This window comes from Triticum aestivum, chromosome 3A (assembly GCF_018294505.1).
Source record: "Triticum aestivum cultivar Chinese Spring chromosome 3A, IWGSC CS RefSeq v2.1, whole genome shotgun sequence".
Lineage (NCBI taxonomy): Eukaryota > Viridiplantae > Streptophyta > Magnoliopsida > Poales > Poaceae > Triticum > Triticum aestivum.
In genome coordinates, this window is record NC_057800.1 from 84,119,866 (window position 1) to 84,144,730 (window position 24,865).

Sequence of the window (24,865 nt, forward strand, 5' to 3'; positions counted from 1 at the left end):
CAAATTTCTTGTCGGTACCGGATAGTGGATCACTTTCTTACTGGTCACGTCAGTACCTAAGCACATGCGGTCCGGTCGCTCCTGAGGAGCAAGACACGCCTGGATCAGCACCAAGCAAATCCTTACGGCCGCTGGCTGTGATCATCACAAGCATCCCGTAATCTGACGGTTGCAGGACAGCGCCTCAAAAATATATTCCATCCGTTTCTTTTTAGCCTTCATACATCTCAAGTCAAATTTAGTATAGTTTGACCAACTTTATAGAAATAAATATCAACATTCACAATATGAAATCAATATCTTTGGATGCATCATAATTTTCATACTATATAACTTCAGTATTTTGGATATTGATATTTTTCTATATAGATTTGGTCAAACTTTGCGTAGCTCAACTTCAAGCAAACCTTATACATGAAGTAAAAAAGAAACAGTAGTACAAAACTTCACCCGGCAACAAACGAACATGCTTAGAAAAACCCTGCATGGAGACTGGAAAAGGCGCAAACCACATATCAAAATCCAGAAAATTGCATAGTTTGGATTGATATACAAATATACTCCCTCTGTAAATTAATATAAGAGCGTTTAGATTACTAAAGTAGTGATCTAAACGCTCTTATATTAGTTTACGGAGGGAGTACAATGTAGCATACATTACAAACATCGTCTGTCCATGGATGGAGAAACGGCGTCACCAGCCATGCCAGGAAAATCGTCTCTGCCGAATAGGCTGCAAAATTGACTTCCAATTGGCGGTGTGTCCAACCTATAGGCTCAAAATGCTTTATATACAAACCGGAAGCCCCAGTGGCCCCATCCACGTCACAGAATTCAGAGGAAGAGGGAAAATGGTTGCCGGGCGACTGGGCCAAAGAAAGCATGAAACATTTGCCGTTGTGCTATACACTCCTGTAAGATTTATCCACCTTTTGGAGACAAAAAGAAGAGATGATTTACATGAGAGGGAGGTATGCACCCCCATGGCCCTTCCTCAGTATCAGCGGCCCAGCGTTCTCAGGGACCTTGTCCAGAACCGCATTGCAGCCCTCAAGGACATCGCTGAACCCAGTTGCCAGAGTTGCCAACTGCAGCCTCAGCCTCATATCCCTTGTTCGACGCAGCAGACTCCTGAATGATCTGCCGAGATGCTTTCCCCACTCAGCAGGCAAGCCTCCAGGTGAAAGCCAGACTGAGAAGTGCGACTGGTCGCCCCTGGCTGCAACCTCTGCCCGGTAAAATCTCGCAAGCTCCACGAGCATTGGTGGGTGCAGGGGCAGAACTAGTACAAATTCAGCCACAAATAGCTCGATGAGGTCAGGTTTCAGCATCTGGTTCCAGAAGACTGGGGCCCATTCCATTGGCTGATTTATGCTGTATGCTTCGGCAACAATGAGGGCCTCCTGGAACCTAGATTGATCCACAAAAATCCGGCGTGCGTTGGTTTCTGTAAGACCAATCCATACAAGATCAGGTATTCGGATCTGAAGAGATAGGAGAGAAGCACGAGCGCAAGCACGATGTGTCCTTTGGCCAGCGTCAATTGTTGAAAGAATCTCAGCAGTCTGTACAAGGTTATGCATAGCCTTAAGGAGCTCATCATTCCGTCGTTCCTTATCATGCCGATCTAACCAGCTTTCCATGTACTGCTCTGCACGCGACTCAAGGAGGGAAGCCGCCTCATGTTTCATGTCAAAGTGCTTGTATACCTGCATCAGACACATATGTTGAAGGGGGCATAACGAAACAGCAGAAAGACTTATCTCGTAATGACGACAGCCAAGTTGTAAGGAAACACCGCAAGTATGATGGAAACCAAAATCACAAATTCTTGTATATTTTTTGTTCTTCATGTAGTTGCACAGATGGTTCTGGCCCCCAAACAAGCTACTACTGCTCAGTACATTTCTGTTCCATACTAATTAAAAACTGGCATGGCATGCTGCTAATCAACAGATTTCATTTCCGCCTCGTACTAATGAGAAGCTGCCATGATAGGCTGCTAATCAACAGATTTTATGCTTCAGCAAAGCAATAGATCTAGATCCTGAAAAAGGGTTTGCTCAACATTTGTATATATTGGGTTAACTTTCTTATGTTCGATTTTCCATCTATTCTTTACAAAATAATTAACACAAAACACAATGATACCCAGAAGTGTTTATGTGGTTAACAAAGTTTTTTTTACGGAATGTGCTAAACATGTCTTTGCACCTAAATCTACTCCCATTCTACATTTACAGAGAGAGAGAGAGAGAGAGAGGACATATACCAGAGACAGAGCCTCATCATCATTTGGGTTGAAATGTTTCAGTGATGTAATAACAGCCAACCTAAACCCTCGAACTGATGCAGGTGCCACTGTGGCTGTGTCAGTGGAAGAATACTTTTGAAGTAGCAACTCCAATTGGCCATTTTCTATAAGGATGGAAAGGATGAAGCTCAAGGAGTGAAAATTGCTCACTCCAGTTATCAAGCGAGCTAAGCAAGAAAAATCCCCCTCTGAAACATATGAATCCACTCTGTTGGCTGCAAATGTGACGAGAACATCCACACCATCAAGACAAGAAGATGACATGTAGAAGTGATGTGACAGTATAAGGAGTTCAACCTGCAACAACATTTGGCATGGACTTAGAGACGGTAAAGAACAGCAAGAAATCAGCAAATTCTCAAACCAAACCTGAACATTAAAAATACTGAAATAAATACAATGCACAGCTCATATAAAAGGTATAGCTTGACACTGCAAATGTCATTTGAATAAGGTTCTTCACTTCCAACATATTAGCTCAATCACGAGAGAATGGGTACAGACAAAGCTTAGAAAACCACCGGTTACCGGCCCAGAAACCAGAACTGGACGGTTGCAGTTTTTCTGACACCCAGACCCAGTCTTCAAAGCCCTAGCTCACCGCTTAAACCTCATCATCTCTAATCTTTAACTACAAATGTTCAAAAAATGGCACGAAAGCAGAACACCATTAGATGGCAGAAACCACATTCCAGTTTCATCTCCACATCACTCCACAACACAAACACCATCATCCAGCAGACACACCTCCTTCACTTGTCTCTGTGCCAAATCCCCGTCAAAGTTGCAGGCACCAGCAGCACTCACCAGCCTGTCTGGCTGCATTATCAGTACGTCAATGCCCTCCAACACATCTGCCTGGTGTTGGCAGCTCAACACCCCACTGCCAAACTACCTCCCATATACAACTCATTGTCACACACACATACAGTTAGTATTGTTCGCCAGCCCCACCAGACTATCCTAACACCCAAGATGCTGGAGGACAGGTTAACCATGAAAAACCTCGGTGTGCACCCCCCAGTGTAGCTGACATACCATCTCCACACATCACTCTGTTACATCACCTCTCTAGGCCAGTTACCGCCAGTCCAGGGGATGGAAGGAATGCTTGCAAAGTTTGAATCTTCTATATCTAAATAGCCATAACCCCCACTAATCTATTTCTCTCAACATGCAAGCATGCCACCTCAGCACGCAACATGCATAGGAAAAGACCCACTTTAACATGCAACTATGCATAGGAAAAACCACACGTCAACATGCATGATAATTTTCAATCAATTATGCTATTTACATTTAATAAAAACTTTACAAATACACAATAATCAAACACAATAAATCATATGTATTCTTAGTTTTAGTTTTCAAATTATTACTCTAAATATTCATGTTCCATACAACCAAATCTTAATGAACTATATTGCAAAACATTCCCGCAACAACATGCGGGGTATCATCTAGTAAACTAAAAAAACTGAAACCAGATCACACAAACCTCACAAGCATGCGGTACTTCATGCCCAGTCATTACCAAACGCATTAAAGCGTGGCCAATTTCTGGTTCTGATGGGCATAGTTTTGCCCACTTCAAGAAGTCACTTGATCTCCACAACAGTGGTGCAGGGCCTTCTTCTTTTTGGGAGTCCAGATAACCTCCACGATGTGCAGCTAAAAGCCCCTGCAATTATTGGACGTATCAGTCAAGATATCTAACATAATACATGTTTTCCTCACCAAAAACAAAGTGCACTGAGCAGACCTTCAGAAAGGAATCAGCAAGAATTCTTGCAATGCTAGATGCAGGCATAATGTGTGTCTCCACCAGAAATTTAGCTTCATCAAAAGAATCCTGAGCTTTCAGTGAAAGCAACTGCAGAAGTTCAATTGGCTGTTTCTCAAATGCTTCAGAAAATGGGAGTCCCAGTATTTTTGCAGTTTGCAAAACCGCTATTATTCTCCTAATAAGAGCCCGTCCGCGCCCCTCGCCACATTTCACGGCTAATTTCTCCATAGCCTGAGATGAAATAACATTCTGATTGGTGGGTTGTACACTACTAGTCAACATATACCAACAAAAATTATCATACAAAAATAGCGAATCTGACATTACAACTATGGACCAAAGCAATGGCTAATATTGACCGGATCCTAGGTGTTATGTCCGGCCTGTCATATGGAAGGCCCATCGGGCAATCTTAGCCCACAAGTTATCTTAGGTTAATTCGTGTGCAAGTTATCTAGGTTATAAATATAAGTTGTAAGACTCTTTTCAGATCAAGCAATAAGAAGAATATTATCTCCTATTGCCCGGCTCCCTGAGGAGCCGGAAACCCTAGCCGCCGCCGCCCTTCTCCTAGCTCGCGACGGCGCCCAGCCGCCGGCGCGCCCGTTCCTCGCCACGGCCCCCTCCATCCTTCCCTTACCACCTACGCCCTAGACCTGGTAAAGTACTTGATCCTACCAATTTGGTATCCAGAGACACCAGACCGATCATGTCCCAATCTCCATCACCGCCGCCGCTACCATCCACCTCCACCCCGCTCTCGCTGCCGCCGGCCACTTCCACCGCGATGGCGGAGATCGCATCCGGCACCACCATCACCACCGCGCCCATCACCATCGCGGCAGACCCGCCTCCGCTCCTCTCGCCCGAGGAGGTGTCGGGCACCCTGCAAGAGCTTGTCCAGGCGGTCAGGGGTATTACCCTCTACCTCGCCGGGAACCAGCCCCCGCCACCCAGCACCGGCACCACTGCCTACGGGCCGCCGCCGCTACAGTGGCCCGCCCCGGCCTTCCAGGCGCCCTACGGAGGGGCGTCCCGGCCGCCGCTGCTGTTGCCGCACTACTCGGCTGCGGGACAGCCGTGGCCAGCATGGCCGGCCTCCACCGCGCCGCTGGGGGGCCCGCCCCAGCAGCTTCTCCCGGCGCCACCGCCGGCCCCCATGCCGCAGGCGCCGGTGCAGCAGCTCCACCAGGCGCCGCCGCCATCGACAGTACCACCACCCGCGCCTAGGGCTACGGGTCGGCCCCTGCACCAGGTGCAGTTTCCACCGTCACCATCGCCGATCCCCGCTTGGGCGACCGGCTCGTCTCCGGGGCCGGTCTACTCCACGGCGCCGGAACAACCGACGCCCTCCCTGCGGTTTGATCAACCCTCCAGCTCGGCGAACTACGCCCCGGCGCTTCCCGACCCAGCATACGCGCCGGCGGCGACTGCGGCCGCCCCCGGGCACGGCGGGCCGACACCCCCTCGCTTCGCCAAACTGGACTTCGCCACCTACGAGGGCACGGAGGCCCCCCTCAACTGGCTCAACCAGTGCGAGCCGTTCTTTCGAGGGCAGCGGACGCTCGCTTCGGATCGCACCTGGCTCGCGTCCTATCATCTTCGAGGCGCAGCGTAGACCTGGTACTACGCCCTCGAGCAGGACGAGGGCGGCATGCCACCATGGGAGCGCTTCCGGGAGCTCTGTCTCCTCCGGTTCGGGCCTCCTATCCGCGGGAGCCGACTGGCGGCCCTCGGCCGCTTACCTTTCACATCCACGGTGCAGGACTACGCCGCCGCTTCCAGGCCCTGGCGTGCCACGCGCCGGGCGTCTCCGCAACTCAGCGCGCCGAGTTATTTGTGGGCGGTCTGCCAGACCATATCCGCGTGGACGTGGAACTTCGGGGACCCCAGGATCTCCAGTCGGCCATGTATTACGCCCGCGCGTTCGAGCGCCGCGCGGTGGCCATCCAGCAGGAATCACCGTCCCAGACTGCTGGGTCGCTACCCGGACCGGATTCCGCGCAGGGTCGGCCTGTGCAGGCTTCTGCGGCACCCCTCGCCGCGACCGCGGGGCGCCCGTTCCGCCGGCTCACCCCAGCTGAGATACTCGAGCGTCGCCGCCAAGGGTTGTGCTTCAACTGCGACGAACCCTACAAGCCCGGCCACGCCTGCCCGCGACTCTTCTACCTGGAGGTGGCAGACTACATTCCGGAGGACGCCGTCGCCGACGACCTGGCCGCCCCAGATGTCGAGAAGGTGTTTGACGCTGGTTGATTACCTCGAAGAGTTCAAGCAAGCGCTTCCCCACCTTACAGCTCGAGGACGAGCTGTTTGTGCAGGCAGGGAGAAGTGTTATGTCCGGCCTGTCATATGGAAGGCCCATCAGGCAATCTTAGCCCACAAGTTATCTTAGGTTAATTCGTGTGCAAGTTATCTAGGTTATAAATATAAGTTGTAAGACTCTTTTCAGATCAAGCAATAAGAAGAATATTATCTCCTATTGCCCGGCTCCCTGAGGAGCCGGAAACCCTAGCCGCCAACAGCCCTAGCCGCCGCCCTTCTCCTAGCTCGCGACGGCGCCCAGCCGCCGGCGCGCCCGTTCCTCGCCACGGCCCCCTCCATCCTTCCCTTACCACCTACGCCCTAGACCTGGTAAAGTACTTGATCCTACCACTAGGCCTAAGCTACTAGCACTAGATGCCACATTTTTAATTCCACGCCTGGATTAGAGACTTTGTATTCACAAGGATTGTTCAGGCCGACATGTACAAAGTCATGAAGCAACTTAAAAGCAGAATTTTCTTTGTTCAGGCCAATATGTAACATTAATGAGAGCAGTCTGTTTCCAAAACGCAATGAGAACTTTTTCGATGTACCAAGCAACTATGTTGTAAATTCACACCAATATTTAATCTGGACGACAGTTTGCGATATTTATTGACTAGAGAAACAGCACACGGCTGCCAGCTTGCAACTATGTTGTTGGAGAATTACTTGTATACTCTCGACATAAAGATCATTCATTCCCAGCAAACCACAGGCAAATATTTCTAACTCAACTACAACCATAGTGTAATCTTTACTACAAGAAAAAATGGATTGAAAATTGGATGAAAGCTATAGCCTTTTGACCTTATATGTAACTTTTGTGGCAAATTAAACAGTGCAAGCCCAATAAACTAGAGAAAACATATGGTGTTTCTTTCATGCGCATGGCCAGTGTTTTCAGAACACAAATGCTATGTAAAACACTTGCGTCATGTCAGGAGTTCATTCAATGTAAATTATGCCAAAAATAAATTGAAGCTCTCCACCCTAGTCTTTGTTTGTCCATAGTCAGATCAGTGTTTTAAGAATATAAGTAACATACATGTATCATGTCAAGAGTATTCATTCTATCTATGTTAACATTATCATGCAACATGCAAAAAATAAATTGAAGCTCCGCCCCAGAACCCATACACTGGATAGAACACCTGAGCAAATGTAAACATGCATTACATCTATTTTCGTGTTTGACAATACTGCTGTTCTTTGTGCCTTTTTCCAGAAGAGGAAAAATTGCAAGCAGACATATTAAACTGTAATTTAACTTATTATGTTTAACTAATGTAAATAATAATTGTTGACATATGATGGTCATTGTGTTAACAGAAACTTCTGGCAAAATGAATGCAACAGTATAACCAAACCTGTGATGGATCAATCATATTGCTGCCACTTGCAATCTGGAGAGATTGAAGTATTGAGAGGGCTTCTGTGTCGAAGGATAATAAATTGATCTCTCCATCACCACCGTCATTTGCAACTCTTAACGCAACATCAACAAGGACAAGTTCTTCAGGAACATATGATGGAGATAACTTTTGTTGGAGTTGCTTAGCTGCAGTTATTTGCCCAAATTCTAATAAGGAGAGCACAGCCTTCTCCATATCTGCAGGCCTGACATGTTGCTCCCAACCAGACAGAGACGCTTCCATCTTTGCAAATTCCTCTTCAGATAGTAAATTTCTTGCTTGTTCTCCAATCTTAGAACGAAAGAAAACTTTAGAATTATCATCAGAATCATTGGTGCTACTTTCAACATTATCAGTGACACCTCGTCTAAGTGGTAGATTTGTTTTGCCCCTTCGCTTTGCTCTTGCATTATTTGTTGTTGTTGTTGCTTCACTGTTATATTCAAAGAGATGCAAATGTTGATGGTTTGATAAGTTATTGTCCCTCATACCATTTCTTTCTGCAGCTTTCATGCTTGGCAAACTCATACTACTGTCTATTTTTGTGATGACATCAGCAGTCTGTTCTATAATACTGGTACTGTTTCCAATAGCTAGACTCTGAGAAACAACAGAAGATTCGCCATCAGCCTTAGAGTGAGTCTCTGACTCGACTGCCAGGAGCCAAACCCTAGTCTCAATTTCCCGGAGAAGATGAAGAGGATATACCCTGCAAAAAATGTATATATCGGTAAGAAGAAGATACGAATGAGCATACATCAATATAGATTACAAGGGATCTTACGGAGAGGATTTAGTAATAGTTCCAGTAAGCCACTGTAAAGATAGCAGAAGTATTTCATGAAGCTCTCGTGCTGGTATCTCTTTCCCTAATGCTTCAGCATGCTTAAGGAAAAATAATCCAGCCTGCACACATAATTGAATGGGCATTACCATCACACGGAATTTACAGGGATAAGAGATCACATATGCATTTCACTGATTCAATCATCAAATACGGTACCTGTAAAGGTGGCAAAGAATATCTCATGAAAAGCGACTGACAGTGGCCCCACAAAGCTGCACGTTCTTGTGGAATATCCCAGAGAAACTCCTTCCATTCGGCAACCATAGCTTCTGCCTGAGACAATGGACAGATGTATATCAGAATAAATCATAAGATATTAGTGAGTAGATATTAAATTATGAGCCATAGAGAAACTTAAGGATAAAAAGTTACAAAACCTGTGATTCCGTCACATGATCAAAAGTAGATTCCCAAGCTATGCCACTCGACTCCAGTTGCCTTGCCCAAGTACGAGCGTCCTCCCATCGTCCATCCTTCTCTAATGCTGCCAGGAGAGAAGCATCATCCATGGAATCGTTCCACTTGTAGATATCACCATCTTTGCATAAGGACGGTTCAGCCAGATTGATTTTCCAATAACTGCGGCCGAAGTAAGCTGACGAAGAACCACCATCTGCAAAATCAACCGCTGCAAGGAGCTGTAGCAAACACCTCTTCTCATAAAGTGATGGACAGGTTGAGAGTACTGCATCTGCGGCTTTTACAGCTGTAGCAACTACCCATCCTGTTATTGATGATGCTTCTTTGAATGAGTTTGATTGAGAGGCTTCATCTTTTATCCTTGCTGAAAATGATGTCAAATGTGCAGAAGCCTCGGACAAGCGCATTTGACAAAATGCCTTCAAGGTAACACAAACAAAATGCTCATGTTAGTTGGTATACAACTAGCAAAATATATAAATGGCCTGTTTCTACTAACCTGAAGAGAACGAATGAAGGGGAGAAGGGAGCAGGATGGCAGAAACAAGTCAAAGGATCGAAGTAACGGTAGGAACAGCTGTTGTTCACACAGCACTGCTACTATACTTGATAAAGATGCAAGCCTCTCATCAATATCAACTGGAATATCAGTCTCTTCAGAGGTGGGCTTTCTTCTTTCCTGATGAGCATCAATATCGGAAGGATTGGAAGTTGCAGTACCATTTGGCCCACTTGCGATGTCCAGCGAAAAACCTGATTTGAAGCTATCTGGAGAGGCCTCCAAGAACCGTCTCCGCTTTGGATTCTTCCTGTTGTAACGATATTCAACATTCCTACTCACGCTTGGCAATTTATTTGTGACCTCAACAGCAGATCCAACATTCTTAGCTACTTTAGAGGAAATACAGTCCACCTTGATTAAGGACAACTCCCTGAAGACAAGAAATAGATGCCAACACAACAAAATTACACAACAAGAGCAATGAATCTTGCAAAATGTCGCATGCATCAAACCCCTACAATGCTCAATGAATTACCTTGCAGCTGTAATCTCAAGCCAAAAGCTTAAGCATGAGAGAAGAGTTACATCTGGAAAGCATGAAGCAATCAACGCCAATAAAGACCACTGCATTTGTTTCGCTTTATTCAGAAGTGCCTCCCCGGGGTTCTTTTGCCTTTCACAAACAGCAAGTATGCAGAAAAGTTCCATGGGGTCGTCGCCATCAACAGACAAGAGAAATGGATCCCTACTACCTGAGGGTACATTGCTAGACGATTTCCTTCTATTTGATAACGTGTTTTTCAGAACTGTTAGTATATGAGTCCTCAATCTTGAGTCCTTTATCTCTTTGGAAGCCTGAACACAATACCAGGGAGAAGAGATGAGAATAGTGTTTTGTCAATCAACAAAACGCTTACTATTTATGATTAAAATAATACCACTCCGATAACAACTTCAATTGGAAAACCAGCTCTCTGGGCTTCTGTTAGAAAACCAACCTGCCAAAAGCATGATCATCAGTGGGAGGACTTAAAATAAATAACATACCCACAAGACAAATAAAAAATGTGTCAGTACCCAATCATTGTCATTGGCCAGTAAAGCCAGATATTTTGTACTTAATGGGAGATGGTGCGCCAGACAGAATTCTGTAACCAAATTCCAATGTTGGCTGGCTTCATTTTGCTGCGACCGGTAAAGAGATGCATCACCAATGCCACTCAAGAGCCAAAATCCACAGGTTCTACCTTCGTCTAATAATGGCAAACTTGCTCGTTCCAGGTGCTCCAGTATAGCAATAAGAGGCTGTGATGGTTGTTCCCTTTTGGGACCCCTAGAGGTTTGCTTCTGCTCTAAAATCTGAAGATGATCAGACTGGACATAATCTTCAGCTAATGCTCGAGCAAGAGCAGGAGCAATATCAGCCCCATGGGAGAGCACATGTAACCCAGAGCTCCTTGGTGAAGATAGCTCACTTTGTTTATTTTGTTGAGCCAAGTTATAGTAGGAAGAGATGCGCTGAAGAGCAGCAATATCTAGACGGAGCATGTTAGCACACATGCCACATAGTTCCAACAGGAATGTGCAGGAAGCAACCAGTGTGGAGTCCTCGAAGTTTGTGATAGCTAGTGGAGCCACCTGGAGAAATGATAACATATTGCAGCACACCCAAGAAAAAAGCATTAGAATTTTCAATAGAAACTGAAAAATTATTTCCAAATTAACAAATAGTATATGGAACTTCTTCCCGAAGCTTATGTTGATTATATGTTCTGCCATTTAGGCATTCAGCATTCTTGTAAATGGTATCAAAAGATAAAACTGGGACAAAAATAAACTTTGGCATATCATATCCAGGAAAAGATTTGGAATATCGCCACCTCTAAGTGACCAATGGGTACTATCTGTATAAAGTAGCTCTTGATTATATGCCCATCTCTACCTTCACTAGAAGTCCAAACTCTCCAATATTTATTCATCTTAGTGATCAGAATAACAAAAACTGAATGATGATGATAACTAGTCTATTCGAAGAGTAAGTTTTTCAATCAGAGTGTAAAGTTTTGATGGATACTGGTATAACTAGTTGTTCGAGAGAAAAAAACAAGTCAGAAACATGAACATACCGATAGAAGAACTGATCGTTCAGTTTGACTTAAAGGGGCTAGGATCAGTTGTACATCTGCTTGAACATCAGACTGTGTGGAGATCACTTGGCGCGCATTTGCTGATTTTAATTGTGAAGCTCTTTTACCAAGAAGATGCCTGAAAGCTGCTAGTGCTCGGCCACGGTGCAAATGATGCTCCACCCTCAAGTCTTTCTCCTGAAGGGAGGAGTTAACTAATAATGAAATTACTGCTTTGGAAATAAACACTATAATACGGTGAGAGAACACAAACAAGACTGGGGGCGATAACCCTAAGTTCAGAATATTACATGCAGTGTGGATTTAAGAAATAGTATATGCTAGTGGTGGGCTTATGTTATATGGATAAGCATCCTCCGCACTAGCTCTTGCCGGGATCAAGTATGTATATCTCCTATTCTTGACCAGTGTCCAAGTATGAGCACTAGCATACATTCAACATGACAAAACAAAATTCTGTTGTTCTAAATAGAGAAGTAACATGGCGCAAAAGTGATGCAAGAAAGAAAACAAAGAATCTGTTCTCAATAATGTATTAAGTACATTAGTACAAGATAGAGTGTACCTCAAGGGAAGAATATAGTTCTTCAACACTTTTTTGAATGGATGCTTCTAAGGACAACGCATTGGTTTCACTATATCCAGTGGTATTGTATATGTAGTCAGTGACACCATGAGTAAATAACTCCTCAGATGACGGTGCACTCGATAGCAGTTGCATCCCAAAAGGGCCCTGATCACAGATTGTGGTCAATTATATAAAATAGAATTATCCTGCTATGAATGCTGCTGGAAGATCAAGATTTACATGTACACAAAATATATATATATATGAGGGAAGTAAGTTTGGCATCTCAAAGACCCTTATACTGCTTTTAAGTTAGCCTTGCATGTCTCGAATCTTATAGTGCTTTCCTTCATGGTAACCGATAATCACACACTCTATTAAACTAACATTTTTCTAATACATAATTAGAGTACACTGGTATAGAAGAGATCTTTTTAAAAGAGACGATGTTATAGAAGAGACTGAAAGGGGGCTAAGAGCTTAAGACACATTTGCCAAACAGCTTATGTTGTTGACTTTGGTCGGTCCACTGCCCTTGGGCAATTAGGCGTAAATTGGAACACAAAAACAGTGCAGTTTTGGTAACATTCTTGAAAGAGTGATTACTGTTTTAAATACTTCCATAGAGAAAAACTAAGATACTGAGAGAAAACACAACTGATCCACCAGAAGTGCTTTGGAACATCCGAAAAGATTTGTTCCAGAAGGAAAGGAACAATTCGCATGTACTTGTGTCATAAGAACATAAAGTCAACTAATGTCATATGGGGTAGAACTAAATGCTTAATGATACCAATGCTGGAATTCAGAAATGTTAGCTGCAAGATGCTATCCAAAAAGCAGAAATAAACCTGTTCAAATAGTTGGATTAATCTTCTAATAGACTTTGGAAACCAACACGGGAGCATTTGCAACAATGAAGTGTCTCCTCCAGCAGAGGAAAAAATGCTATAGCGCCAGCACAAGTAATCTGACATTGCGGATTTTCCAGAAACTGAAAAAGAAATTGAATTTATTCTGTTTTATTAAGAAAGGACATAGTGAGTAGTTGGCTTCAAAACTAATAAGGGAAAAGAGTTGTATTTTGATTACCATTAGTTGGAGAATAATTTAGACAGCCATACCCATCTTGCCCAAAACAGGTGGAACGAAGTGTCTTCCATAGGGTTGGAAATTGCTGGAGACAATGACCTAGGTTCTCTAATGTGCACTGAGAAGACAATCCACGATTTCTGTTCACACTGCCAGTGCATATGGACTTTTGAATTGGTGGTGAAGCATACATTAAGGTAGCTAGTGCAGACATTTCCCCAATCCGTTCAGCCATATCATCAACAGTATATAATATCTCATCTATCTCAATTGCAGTTAGATTGCCATGATTAACCATTTTCTGTGACAGATTCCAACGGGCGTTAGAAAAGGATGCCTCATACTCATAACCTTTGACTCTGGAGAAGAGTAACCATTGTGCCCACTTGCAATCACCCTGAGAAATTTCATGACATAATAACAAAGTCAGAATAATTTTTTGTTAAACTGGGAAAAGGTCGAGCAGCTTAATCTTATATCTATAACATAAGGCAGTATTATAAGTACTTTGTCTACCACTACTGTACATAGTATCAGCAAACAGACAAAGCCGGGTCGGCCAATAATAGTTTGTATTACCACCATACTAGCTCGTCTAGAAGATACTGGGTATGGAAGTGTTAATGTGCAGGGTAGCAAGTATGACAAAAAATTAATTGGTCCTCTATTAGACAGAGCAAGTTTGCAGACAGAAGGGGCAACTGGTCACTTGCCAGGAAACCAGAAAAAAACAGGTGAGAAGCATGCATATGCAGATTCTCACTGAAATGGAATGTTTGGCAACTTGAACTTCAGGTATTTTCCAAAGAATAATGTAAAACCAATTACTTGCATGCAGGAATCATGGAAAATTTGAACAGGAGCAAACCCGCCATACTTATCATAAAAACTTGACTCCACATAAACACTAATCATGTAACAGCCAAATTACCAAGTGTGTATCCTAACAAAAGAAATAAGTTTATTTGACACAACCAGCTGATTCCACTGCCAGGGGTCATTAAATTAGCAAGTTTGGTAGGTTTAAATCAGAGCTGAGCACAAAGAACTCCAAATATCATAAACTAAAGGGATGCAGTATGACTTACTGCGGCTTCTTTGAGCAAAGGAATAGAGTCCTCCCCGAGAATCAAATTGCAGTTGTCCAGATAGAGATCGAGTAGGTATGGAGAGTCATATTGCACACAAAAACGGATGACTAATTTATGCAATGCTCTTTCACAAGCCTGGTGACGTTCATCATCTGGCATCTCTGAAGCAATTAATGGCATAGAAGCTTCTTTCTTGGGGCCTATCTTGGCTGTATTAGTAAGTATGCCAGCTCGAGCAAGTAAAGGTATAATTTCGGTAGTACTTTGCCAGTACTCTTTCATAAAGATGTGTTTCTTTGCCAGTTGTTCCTGCATTAGCATTCTCATCCATGATGTTGATTCATGATTAGACAAGGATCTGAATATTTTGACATGTGGTACTTCCATACAAACAGGCTCTAGCTCCTCTGAGTCACATATATACATTTTATAATCAGGGACACTGACATCAGACACAATGCTGTAACCAGCTCGTGAATTGTCCACATTAATGCTAAGTATCCCTTCTAGAAGTACACTGTCAGGAATCATGTCCAAGAGTTTGCAGACTTCCCCCACATCATCATGAGCAACAAAATATTCAAACTGAGATTCCCATGGGAGGTCCGATTGAGCAGAGATATGACAAGGCTGGTCCAGTATTATCTAAAGAACATACAATAAAAAGAATCTTAGGACCATAGTTAAGAAAATAAGTAATACAGACCATAATCCAGAGTTTAGCGCGCTTTATAATCTATTCAACTGGCCAAAAATAATCTTATTCAACTGGCCAAAAATATTGCCATGGCTAATTAAATGGCACATCATAAACATTTTCAATGCAAACAAAAGAACAATGCAAGGAAAACAAATTAGGCAGAATCAGTAGTGTGACAAACTCTTCCATGCTCACTTCATTTTATAGAGAAAAAAATGCAAAAAACACTTGATTTTATAATTAATAGTAACTAGTAAGAGCTAACAGAACAAGAAAATCCTTTGCACTTTTGTAGATGATGAGCTACAGCACATGGTTATTATCGGAAAGAAGGTGCAATCCCCCAGTTAACAAGTGAAAGGACAAGTCATGACTTACGCGGTCCACAGTTCTTTGATCCCAAGCATCAGACCACACAGCAGCACACACCCAATATCCATCGGAAAGGTTGCTTTGAGAGAACTCCTTTAAATCAGCGTAATCGTTAACGTTCACCCAAGAACCAAGCACAGCTCCATCAACATCACCACATTCAATAGCAGGGTGGTTGCGAATATGGAGAGCAAGCACTGGTTTATCTTCCCCTGGAAGTGTAACAATATTTACAGCATCATGAATAACGTTCTCCCTGCCAAGATATGTGTCCCAGAAGCTGCTGCTTGGGTAAAAACGCTTTTCCACAAAAGAAAAAAAGGTTGATCAGTGCGGAAACAAACAGCGCGCAAACATTTATTTCTTTTTATGTGTTAAAAATGTATAACAGAAACAAAATATATTGTAAGAACAGAATTTTTTCAATTAGCTAAAACAGGATGCAGAAGCAAACCTCAATCAGTGCTAAGGTCTCCAACATCTTCCACTCATTTGATCGCATGTACCCGCGCTGTTTCATCTCCTCGGCTATTTGTAGCCTAAGTGACCTTCTGACAGTACCTTGCATAAGTTGTCTAAGGTCCGACTCTATGTCATCTCCTAGTCTTTCTAGTGTAGCTACAGCCAGTCGACTTTCACCCTGTAAAATTATGTGTTAAGACTTCAGGAAATGATGGGGAGACACATTTTTAAGCTATGGGTACCTTCATTAACAGATCATAAACAATGGATCTTCCTATTTCATGAACTTCGGAGAAAACGTCATCAAAATCATCACCAGAACATGATTCCCTCTGGCGCAACAGTTGAAGCTGAAGAACTGCCAACGGTAGTCGACCAGATTGTAGTGCTTCACCGACTATTGTTTTCAAGTCAAACTTATTCATTTCCCAACGGTTCATCATATCCTTGATATTTCCTTGAGTAACCGGTCTTCCAACTTGAGTGGTTCTTTGATCAGTGTCATTGTCATGAGAAGTAGTAAGGGAGGATTCAACTTGCGTTAATGCTAACAGCCTGTTACTACCAGGAACAAACTCAAATGCAGTAGATGTTGATCCTTGTCTGTCAGGAGCATCTAAACCAGCTGACAGTTCTGGTGAAACACCATCCACTACAACAACTGGGGATGGAGAATCATTTTGTAGTACTTCTTTGCCTATTTTCAGTGAGTTTTTATCATCTCCTTGCTACAAAGAATAACATACCAAATAAGGGTCCATTAGTCTATATCAGTAGGGTCTTCCCTGCTGTTTCCGCAAAATATTGAAGATAAATTCAAGGACAGACCCAGTGCTAGAAGCTCCCACACCAGGTGGGGTCTGGGGAAGGATTATACGAGGCAAGCCTTACACCTGCACAGTGCAATGCAGAGAGGCCGCATCAAACCCAGGACCTCTTGGCACAAGTGAGGAGTACTTCACCACTGCGCCAGGCCTGTCCTTCCATTTGAAGATAGACTAATTGTAAAAAACAGCTATAATTATTTACCATCCGGACTGAATTCTGGTTCTTTGCAGTGATTCGGCCCTGGATACTTCTAATTACTCCCAAAAGGAAAGCCATTTCATGAAGCTTTACTGAATTGGCTGGCATGTCTGGGGAAAAGATAAATGAAAAGGAATAAACTCACAGATAACAAAGTGTGTGGGCACGTGCGTGGACATGTGTGGGTGTGCGGGAGAAGAGATGTAACCTTTCTTTTGCTTAAGTAGCCCATAAGCCTTGATTGTTCTCGTTGCAAAGCGGACTGCTAAAACCATTAACCTGTTTTCACACTGTAAGCTTACAAATTACATGAAGCTAAAAGCTACAAGTATGTAACATATTGCAAGCATGGTCATGGTCAACTCAAAGTATAACTAGTAGAAAGAATATAAGGCACGCCTCCTTGTGGGCATGTTCTAATATGTTCCATTGCGATTTGAAGACATATCAACAAAAAAAAAGGGCAACCTGGTGCATGTAGCTCCCGCTTGCGCAGGGTCCAGGGAAGGGTCCGACCACTTTGGGTCTATAGTACGCAGCCTTTCCCTACATTTCTGTAAGAGGCTGTTTCCAGGACTTGAACCCATGACCTCATGGTCACAAGGCAGCAGCTTTACCACTGCGCCAAGGCTCCCCTTCTGATTTGAAGACATATCAACATCACATTATATTCAGTTGCATGCCACAACATAGATTTCAGTCCATTTGCACTAGATCATCAAATTATTTTTCTTGTATAAGCTTTGCAGGATGACAGAAAATATCAAAACATTTTATGTTACATCTAAATTACTAAACAAAAAAAACTTAAGTGTATACCATTCCAACTTCCACCCCATTTTCTGTACACGTGTTATTCTTGACCATACAATAAGATTGTATCTAATTAAACAGTATATATCTGAAGCATTTCCTGCCTTCCATGGTATTCCACGTGTAAACATTCTTTGACGAGACATATTTAGCACACAATACAATATCACATTTGAGTTACTTTGATTATTTCTATGAAAAAAATAAGGAGAAACATTTTTGTTTCGGTGCAACTAATTTATTCAGCTAAAACAATGATGAATGTCTCAAAGTTCTGCTAATACTCTGCTTCTGCTCATGAATTTACCTAGTAATATGCAACTCATGTCATTCCCTTGCAGAAGCAGGTGAAGATAATGAAAGATTGAAATGAATCATTCTTCTCGTAGGATTTTAAAATGAACTCAACCCAATACAAATTGGTGCAATGAAGCTTAAGGTTTCGTGTTTGTCTAAATTAGAGAAGAATATATTTATATCATTACTAGGGCACAGGGCAATGAATCCTTAATTTCTTGGGTACCTACCCAGTACTTACTGAGGTCAATATCTAACTGAGTTTTTGTATGTATATTACAACATAAATAGATAGAGAAAAGCATGTTCCCAAGAAAGATTGTTTTTACAGAAGAATCCTAATTTACGAATATGGCTTATAATTTATGATAAATACTCCATCAGAGAAGAAATATACTAATCTTAAAAGAAGAGAAGAAATATACTTGGATGACACTGCAGCCTCATGATCACTTCTTGTGCTACATAATAGCCGATAAACAGATGCCAATAGCAGTTGCAAAACACCTTCTTCTGCAAGATCAACCTCCGCGAGCATATTCAACGATCTAGAAATGATTAATATTAGACAATTGTGCATACTGATCAGTAGAACTGAGAAGAATTCACACACACACAAAAACACATGGTAGGTGAGGAATTAACTGAAAACTACATTCAACAAAATGAGACAAGATTCGTAGACAAAAAACATGCTTACAGCGTAAAGCCAGAAGTAAGTATACACATATAAATGCATTGAAACTTGGGAGTTACATGCAACCATCTATTTCCACCTTCGAACTTCGGAATAAACCTAAGAAATTCTTATAAACGGAACCCTTTCATCTAGATATTCAAATTCATTCCTAAAAGATCAAATATTTTATCAGCCTCCAAATACTCCCTCCGTTCCAAAATAGATGACTCAACTTTGTACTAACTTTAGTACATAGTATAAAGTTGGGTCATCTATTTTGGAACGGAGGGAGTAGATCATAAAGGTAGGTAAATATAGATAATTAGTCTTGCCATTCTTGTACGATTCATTTAACTATGGAGATAGTTTCCACTGTATACTGAAATTCTACTTTAAACCAATACTTGGACTCCAAGCAATAGTAATGATCCATCGGAATCGTCGAGAAACATGACCATGAACTACGTTGTGAATGTTCCAACACAAATCTAAGAAAACAAGGGCTTGGAAGTAACTAAGTAAGAGCTATGAAGTTTAAGCTAAACTAATAACAAATGAAAATTAATTTTAGCCCAGAAAATAATTGAGGATCTTACTGCTCCAGATCATTGATATTTGTGTAATGCAATGACAATTGCACCCAGCGCAGCCTAGAGATTTTCATGTCCCATCCTGCCAATGCAATAAATAATATTAGATCACATGATGCTTTTCTCTAAAAATATAATATCTGCACAGAACATCCAAACCATCAGCATCCAGGAGGTCTATCATTCTCAGCAGCCGGACTGTCAAATATTTATACATATATAATTGGGGAAATACACATCCATTGAAAAGGTTAAGAAGATTATTGCTTGTTGGATAGTTGCCATAGAAAGATATATGAGCAAAATGCATTACCATTTCTGTTAATAAATATGCATCATGTTCAGGTAGTGGCCATGCTATTGAAGCTGATCATTGTGACTAACACCAGCACAGTGCACGATTCCAGCAAATGCTGATTGACCAGTCACCTAGATCGGTATTGATTGACATTAACCAGATGAAAAAACTGTATAATGTGCATGCATGGCAGTAACAATCTTGCATATAATGTTTACTGCACAAACATTTTTTAGCTTAAAAGTAGTAGCAAATTTGAGCTATTCTTTCAATCGTGATAAAATGATTGATCACGCCCGCAAAATACGTTTGAGTGGCAGGACACAGCATAGGACAAGCCACTCCATAACTGAAATACTGAACTGGGTTGTTCGAGCTAACCATAGTGACACTAGCAGAACGACAAACAGGGCGAAAAAATAAAGACAAGGCCAACTGAATAACAACGCACCATTCTCCCAGCAGAGCCTGTCTGCTAATGAAGGTCCTTCATACAACAATGCTTTATCCAAAACCTCTATTTGCCAGGCCTCCAATCTTGTTCGAAGTCTATTTACTGACAACAAATTCAGAGCATTGCATGCACTACCACCAGAAAAACCTGGTTGCCAAAATTGAGTGGCATCGATACGAGATGAAAAAGACGATACAGACACTGATGGAAGGACCACAGAAAGGTTATCCTGCGAAATCAAATACAAATATCCCTGAAAGGAGCAAACAGCAGATTCACCAGCAAAAGAAAAATCCTTCTGATATGAGAGGCTCCTGTCCAGAAAACCAGCATCAATATCTCTCTCGTCAAGTGAACATGAAGCCATAAGCAACTCCGTGTGAATAATTTTAACATGTTTATGTCCCTCTGCATTGCAACTTCTAAAGATCCTTGTCAGTCCAAATGGTGAGAGGCTTATTACATTCTCCTGTGATCTGCATGGAGGAAGGACTACTCTTCGCACATGAGCAGAACCCACCATTGTGGAAGGATAAGTTACCACATCTTTCATTTGTGATGTAGTACTGAAACCACTTGGCCAGCTATCCACTTGATTTTCATTACATTTACAGTATTTTCTTCTTTTCCTAGCTCCGACGACACCAGCATTGTATCTATCTGAAAAATCATATACCATTTTGTCTGGATTAAGTGACCCTTGTCTAATTGGCTGATGACTGCAAAATGTTTGACTCCCGATCTCATGACCAGCAGTTTCCCAGGCAGCAAAATTATTGCCATAATGATTTATAGAAGGTTCGTCAAACTTTTCATGAGCATTGGCTTTGAAATTTAAGATATCGTCAGCATAGAACACATAGACTACCCCAGCCTCATCTACAGCAGCAACAAGTGGAGAATGTGGTGCCAAAACTAACCTCTTGAACATTCTGCCAATGACATTCTCAACACAGGTGCTTTCTCCTACATTTGTTACAGTGGGCAAAGGCATCTCCAGATCTATTCTGCACCGATCAAGAACACTAAACGAGCTGATAAGGTGACCAGTTTTCGCATTCCAAATGGCGACAAAACCCACTGCATTGATGGAGGCAAGAAATATATCTGACAGTTGGAAATCGACCCACTGTGGATTAGGTTCTACATCATCATATGCAGTCTGAAGGTCTACCACAAAGTTCCACTGTATACCCCAATGGTTTAGCTCAAGGATAGCCACCAAAATATTTTTGGCGTTGTGTTGATGGACCTCGCAATTTACAGATTCATTAGGAGTTAACACTAAACCGATCAAATAACCGGAAGAGCTAGGCAAAACTTTTAAACATTCCCACTGGCAGCTGCATGATGCTTCAGCTACAGGTCCATGACTTGGAAGATCTTCAGGAGATCCACTGTCAGTTTCCGTCCTAGTCTTCATAGCAGAACTGCTTAACCAGAATTTCAGAAAGGACATAGTAATATCATATATGCTAAATGATACCACCTCTGCAGAATGAGGCAATGAAGACTTCAGAGGAAATCTGGCTTGGTATTTTCCATTGCAAACAGCTGCACTGATTGTAGTCAGAAAAGAGCGAAAGCAGTTCCTTGCACCCGACTCGCCATCCTCCGGCACTGAGCACTTGGTAGGAAACCATTCTTTCCACTCCCCATGCAGCTCTTTAGTATCACAATTGACTGTTACTGCACTTTTGTCAGAATGACAAAACGCATGAACTGTGATAGAATCATCACTAGATAAAACAAGAAATTCACTGAAAGCCGGAACCTCAAGTTGACTAGAAGCATCACAGCAGTGTCCCCATGCTAAAGACTTCACCCTGGGAATAGAAGAAAAACACTCAAACACTGGCAAGCTACTATCTGAGAGAGTCATAGGTGATTCAACTTGTGATGGTTGGACATTGACAGTTGACAGAACAAGATCGCCTGGGTTGTAAAATCATAATCAGTAGAAAAAAATAAGAGGAAGGAGATGATGATGATGAGCAGAGGAATATTAGAGCATAAAGGAAAGCAACAAAGCTTCACCATGTTCCGAGAGCAGTCCAAACAGGCTCCTTGTAGGAGAAATGGACGCTTCACAGAATTTTGATAGTTCAAGACAGGGATGCAAGCTTTTCCACTTATATAACTGCAGTACAGTAGGCCCACCCTCCATCTCATAAGATATGGGCATTGTTATTCTGCATCGGTTCACCTGCTAATGGTGGCAGCAAGCAACATCTCTTGCAAAAATAGAAAGAGAGTTAGCCAACATAATACAGAATAGGAAAGCTTCAAGCAAAACATTATAGCTCGCTGCTGCATATATACCAACACTACTCGCTAAATATATAGTAGTTCGCTATTTCAAATAGTCACTAACCTAAACAATCCACTCTGAAAATGGTTGCTCTTTGGAAAATAATACTCTGAAAATGATTGAGCGACCAAAAATTTAACAGGACAATTTGGTCTGAGTTTTTTGTTTTTGTTTTTGTTTAAAAATATCATAACCGAAGCAGAGAATTGCAATAAAACAGGAGCAACGATGAGACAAAAAAATGACTACGATGTGCTAAAATGAAATAGAGAATCGGCTCGAGGTCTGGGGGCAACTAACAGATGTAGCATCCAAAATGACAATCCAGATGATTAGTGGATGGCAAAATAAACTCGAGATCAGACTAAAACCAAGCCATGGAAGGGGATCAAGTCCCTCGACTTGATTAGTTCACTGACTAACAAAGTTTCAGCAGAGGTGAAATTCGCTACTGTTACGGCGGATCTAGATGATGCGCCGAGCGTGCAGCGGCACACCCGAAATCGTGAAGGTCGGTGGGATTTTCAACTAATCGCATGGATGAGAACAAGCAGCATACCTCAAACCCCAAATGGCCAGAGACCGGGGCGGGGCGGGGCGGGGCGGGGACAGCAGGGGCGCGATGCCCCGGCGAGGAAGAGCGGGGGAGGCGACTGCGGCGGCCCGCGTGCGAGGCGGGAGGCGTGGAGGGGCGAGATTGAGGCGTCGGCGGTGACGCTGAGGTAGGGCGCGGTGGTAGACCACGGGGGAGACTCCGCGGGGGCGGGGTCGCGCCCGAGGGAGACGCGGCGGGCGAGGGAGCTCACCGCGTGACCCGGCGAGCGGTTCCCCGGCGACGCGGCGGTGGTCGTGGCCGCCAATTTCTCGCTGTCTGTCAGCGTCTGTGTCTCTCCGTGCGGGCAGTCGCCCCTCCCCCTCGCTCAGCTTCTTTGGCTTCGTGTTCGTTCGTGCGACGGGACATCGGATGCCAACGCGCGTCCGCACGTGCCGTCACGTGAGGCCGAGCTGGTGCTGATGTTCTGTGGGCCGTTGTCGCCTGTCTCGTTGTCTACTATGGCCTGATTGGGCTACGATATGGTGGCCTGGTTATTTCTCGTTCATTTTTTTCGCTCTTTCTTTTTAAATTTCTATTTTTCTTTTTCCCCACTAGATTTAACTTTTCATATTTTATTGACCTATTTATTTTCTTGCTAACTCATTAGTATGCTTGATTTATTTTTATTTATTTATTATTTTAGTTAGATACATGAATGATTTTGTAAGAGATACATGAAAACTACCTTTAGAACACACAAACTTATTTTCACTACATAAAACATCTCTCTGAGATAGATGAACATTTAAAAAAATCATGATCATTTCTTCGCTATATACAAACATTTTATTTTGATATGTATGAATATTTCTTTTTAACCATGCATGGACATTTTGTATTGACATGTGAAACCATTTTATTTCTAAATATGTGAACATTTTTTCTATTCAAAATGCATGAGCATTTGTTTTTATGCACATGTACTTTTTACAGCATGGATATAAAAAATTCACATACAAAAACCTTTAAAAAATACACGGGACATTCTTTTGATATACTTACACATTTTTTTGGTACACATGAACTTTTTTATTAAATTATTTTTTTACAAAATTAGTTAAATAAATATATTTTTTGATTTATATAAACCAATAGTGTCTTTAATGGGTCGTACCAAAATACATTCCATGTCATGATGGGCCGCGGACTGGTTGCACGTTTTTGGCCCCTATTGCTTGCAATAAGAGGCATATAGGTGTGACCACATGTACGTACGATCACAATACAAGGACCTTCACTAAGAAAACACTGCAAAGCTCCCATGATTATTACATGGAGCTCTTCCCGTGGGCAAAACGGTCAATGTCCCTCACCTCCTATGCGTCGTGGGTGAGGTGGGGTGATCACCACCGCATTTGTAGCTCTGTGCTAGGGCTTCGTATCCTTGTCCTTGTCAAAGAAGCCAAATATATGATGACACTCAGACTAATGGTGATTTTGTTTGTTAGATTGGTAGCTCATGAATCTGGTCTACTCGTTCATGTTGGCTTGTTTTGGTATTTGGTTCTTCAATTTCCTGCATTGATGTTCTTGATAGCGTTCTTTCTCTTTTCATGATGTTGTGACAATGAAGAGGTAGACCTTCCTTTTGTGAAAGGGGCAAGGCCTGAGATGAAGCATGTATTTTGCTCTCAAGATCCTACTCATTATGGTAGGCGACATAAGTGGGTCTGTAAGCTATTTTCATGTTGTCTGGTAGGTATGGAAGCGACGAGCTTATCAACCTTTTGCAGCTGCTTTTTTCAAATCCAATGTCAAAAAAGATATCCATGTATTGTGCTT

At 42.6% G+C, this 24,865-nt stretch overlaps 1 protein-coding gene across 3 annotated transcripts; it reads right to left on the minus strand.

Moving 5' to 3' along the window:
• Positions 1-518: 518 nt before the first annotated feature.
• Positions 519-23,429, minus strand: LOC123060434 (uncharacterized). Of its 3 annotated transcripts, none has more exons than XM_044483156.1 (27): positions 23,048-23,429; positions 22,215-22,409; positions 20,175-22,112; positions 19,432-19,507; positions 18,582-18,704; positions 17,255-17,325; positions 17,050-17,156; positions 16,263-16,748; positions 16,013-16,198; positions 15,565-15,858; positions 14,484-15,131; positions 13,396-13,792; positions 13,155-13,297; positions 12,301-12,468; positions 11,715-11,912; positions 10,666-11,226; positions 10,527-10,586; positions 10,124-10,443; positions 9,586-10,018; positions 9,044-9,505; positions 8,823-8,939; positions 8,604-8,725; positions 7,775-8,528; positions 4,077-4,331; positions 3,813-3,995; positions 2,273-2,611; positions 519-1,709 (listed from the first exon to the last, which is right to left on the minus strand). In XM_044483156.1, exons 2-27 carry the CDS (start codon positions 22,360-22,362, stop codon positions 957-959), a joined length of 9,342 nt encoding a protein of 3,113 aa, XP_044339091.1. In that variant the 5' UTR covers positions 22,363-22,409; positions 23,048-23,429; the 3' UTR covers positions 519-956. The 3 variants fall into 3 exon arrangements, with proteins under 3 accessions (XP_044339091.1, XP_044339092.1, XP_044339093.1); XM_044483157.1 differs by having other exon boundaries at positions 20,175-22,003; positions 22,215-22,411; positions 23,048-23,428; XM_044483158.1 differs by lacking the exons at positions 20,175-22,112; positions 22,215-22,409; positions 23,048-23,429 and adding an exon at positions 19,739-19,819.
• Between the last annotated feature and the right edge of the window lie 1,436 nt (positions 23,430-24,865).

Bases quoted from the DNA above. Each gene is read 5' to 3' on its own strand.
- LOC123060434 (XM_044483156.1), bottom strand. From the start codon at position 22,362: ATGCCCATATCTTATGAGATGGAGGGTGGGCCTACTGTACTGCAGTTA. The intron at 19,508-20,174 runs GTGCGTTGTTAT...TTGCATTGGCAG, and splicing joins CAGGCTCTGCTGGGAGAATG to GATGGGACATGAAAATCTCT. The intron at 9,506-9,585 runs GTTAGTAGAAAC...GTTACCTTGAAG, and splicing joins CCTTCATTCGTTCTCTTCAG to GCATTTTGTCAAATGCGCTT.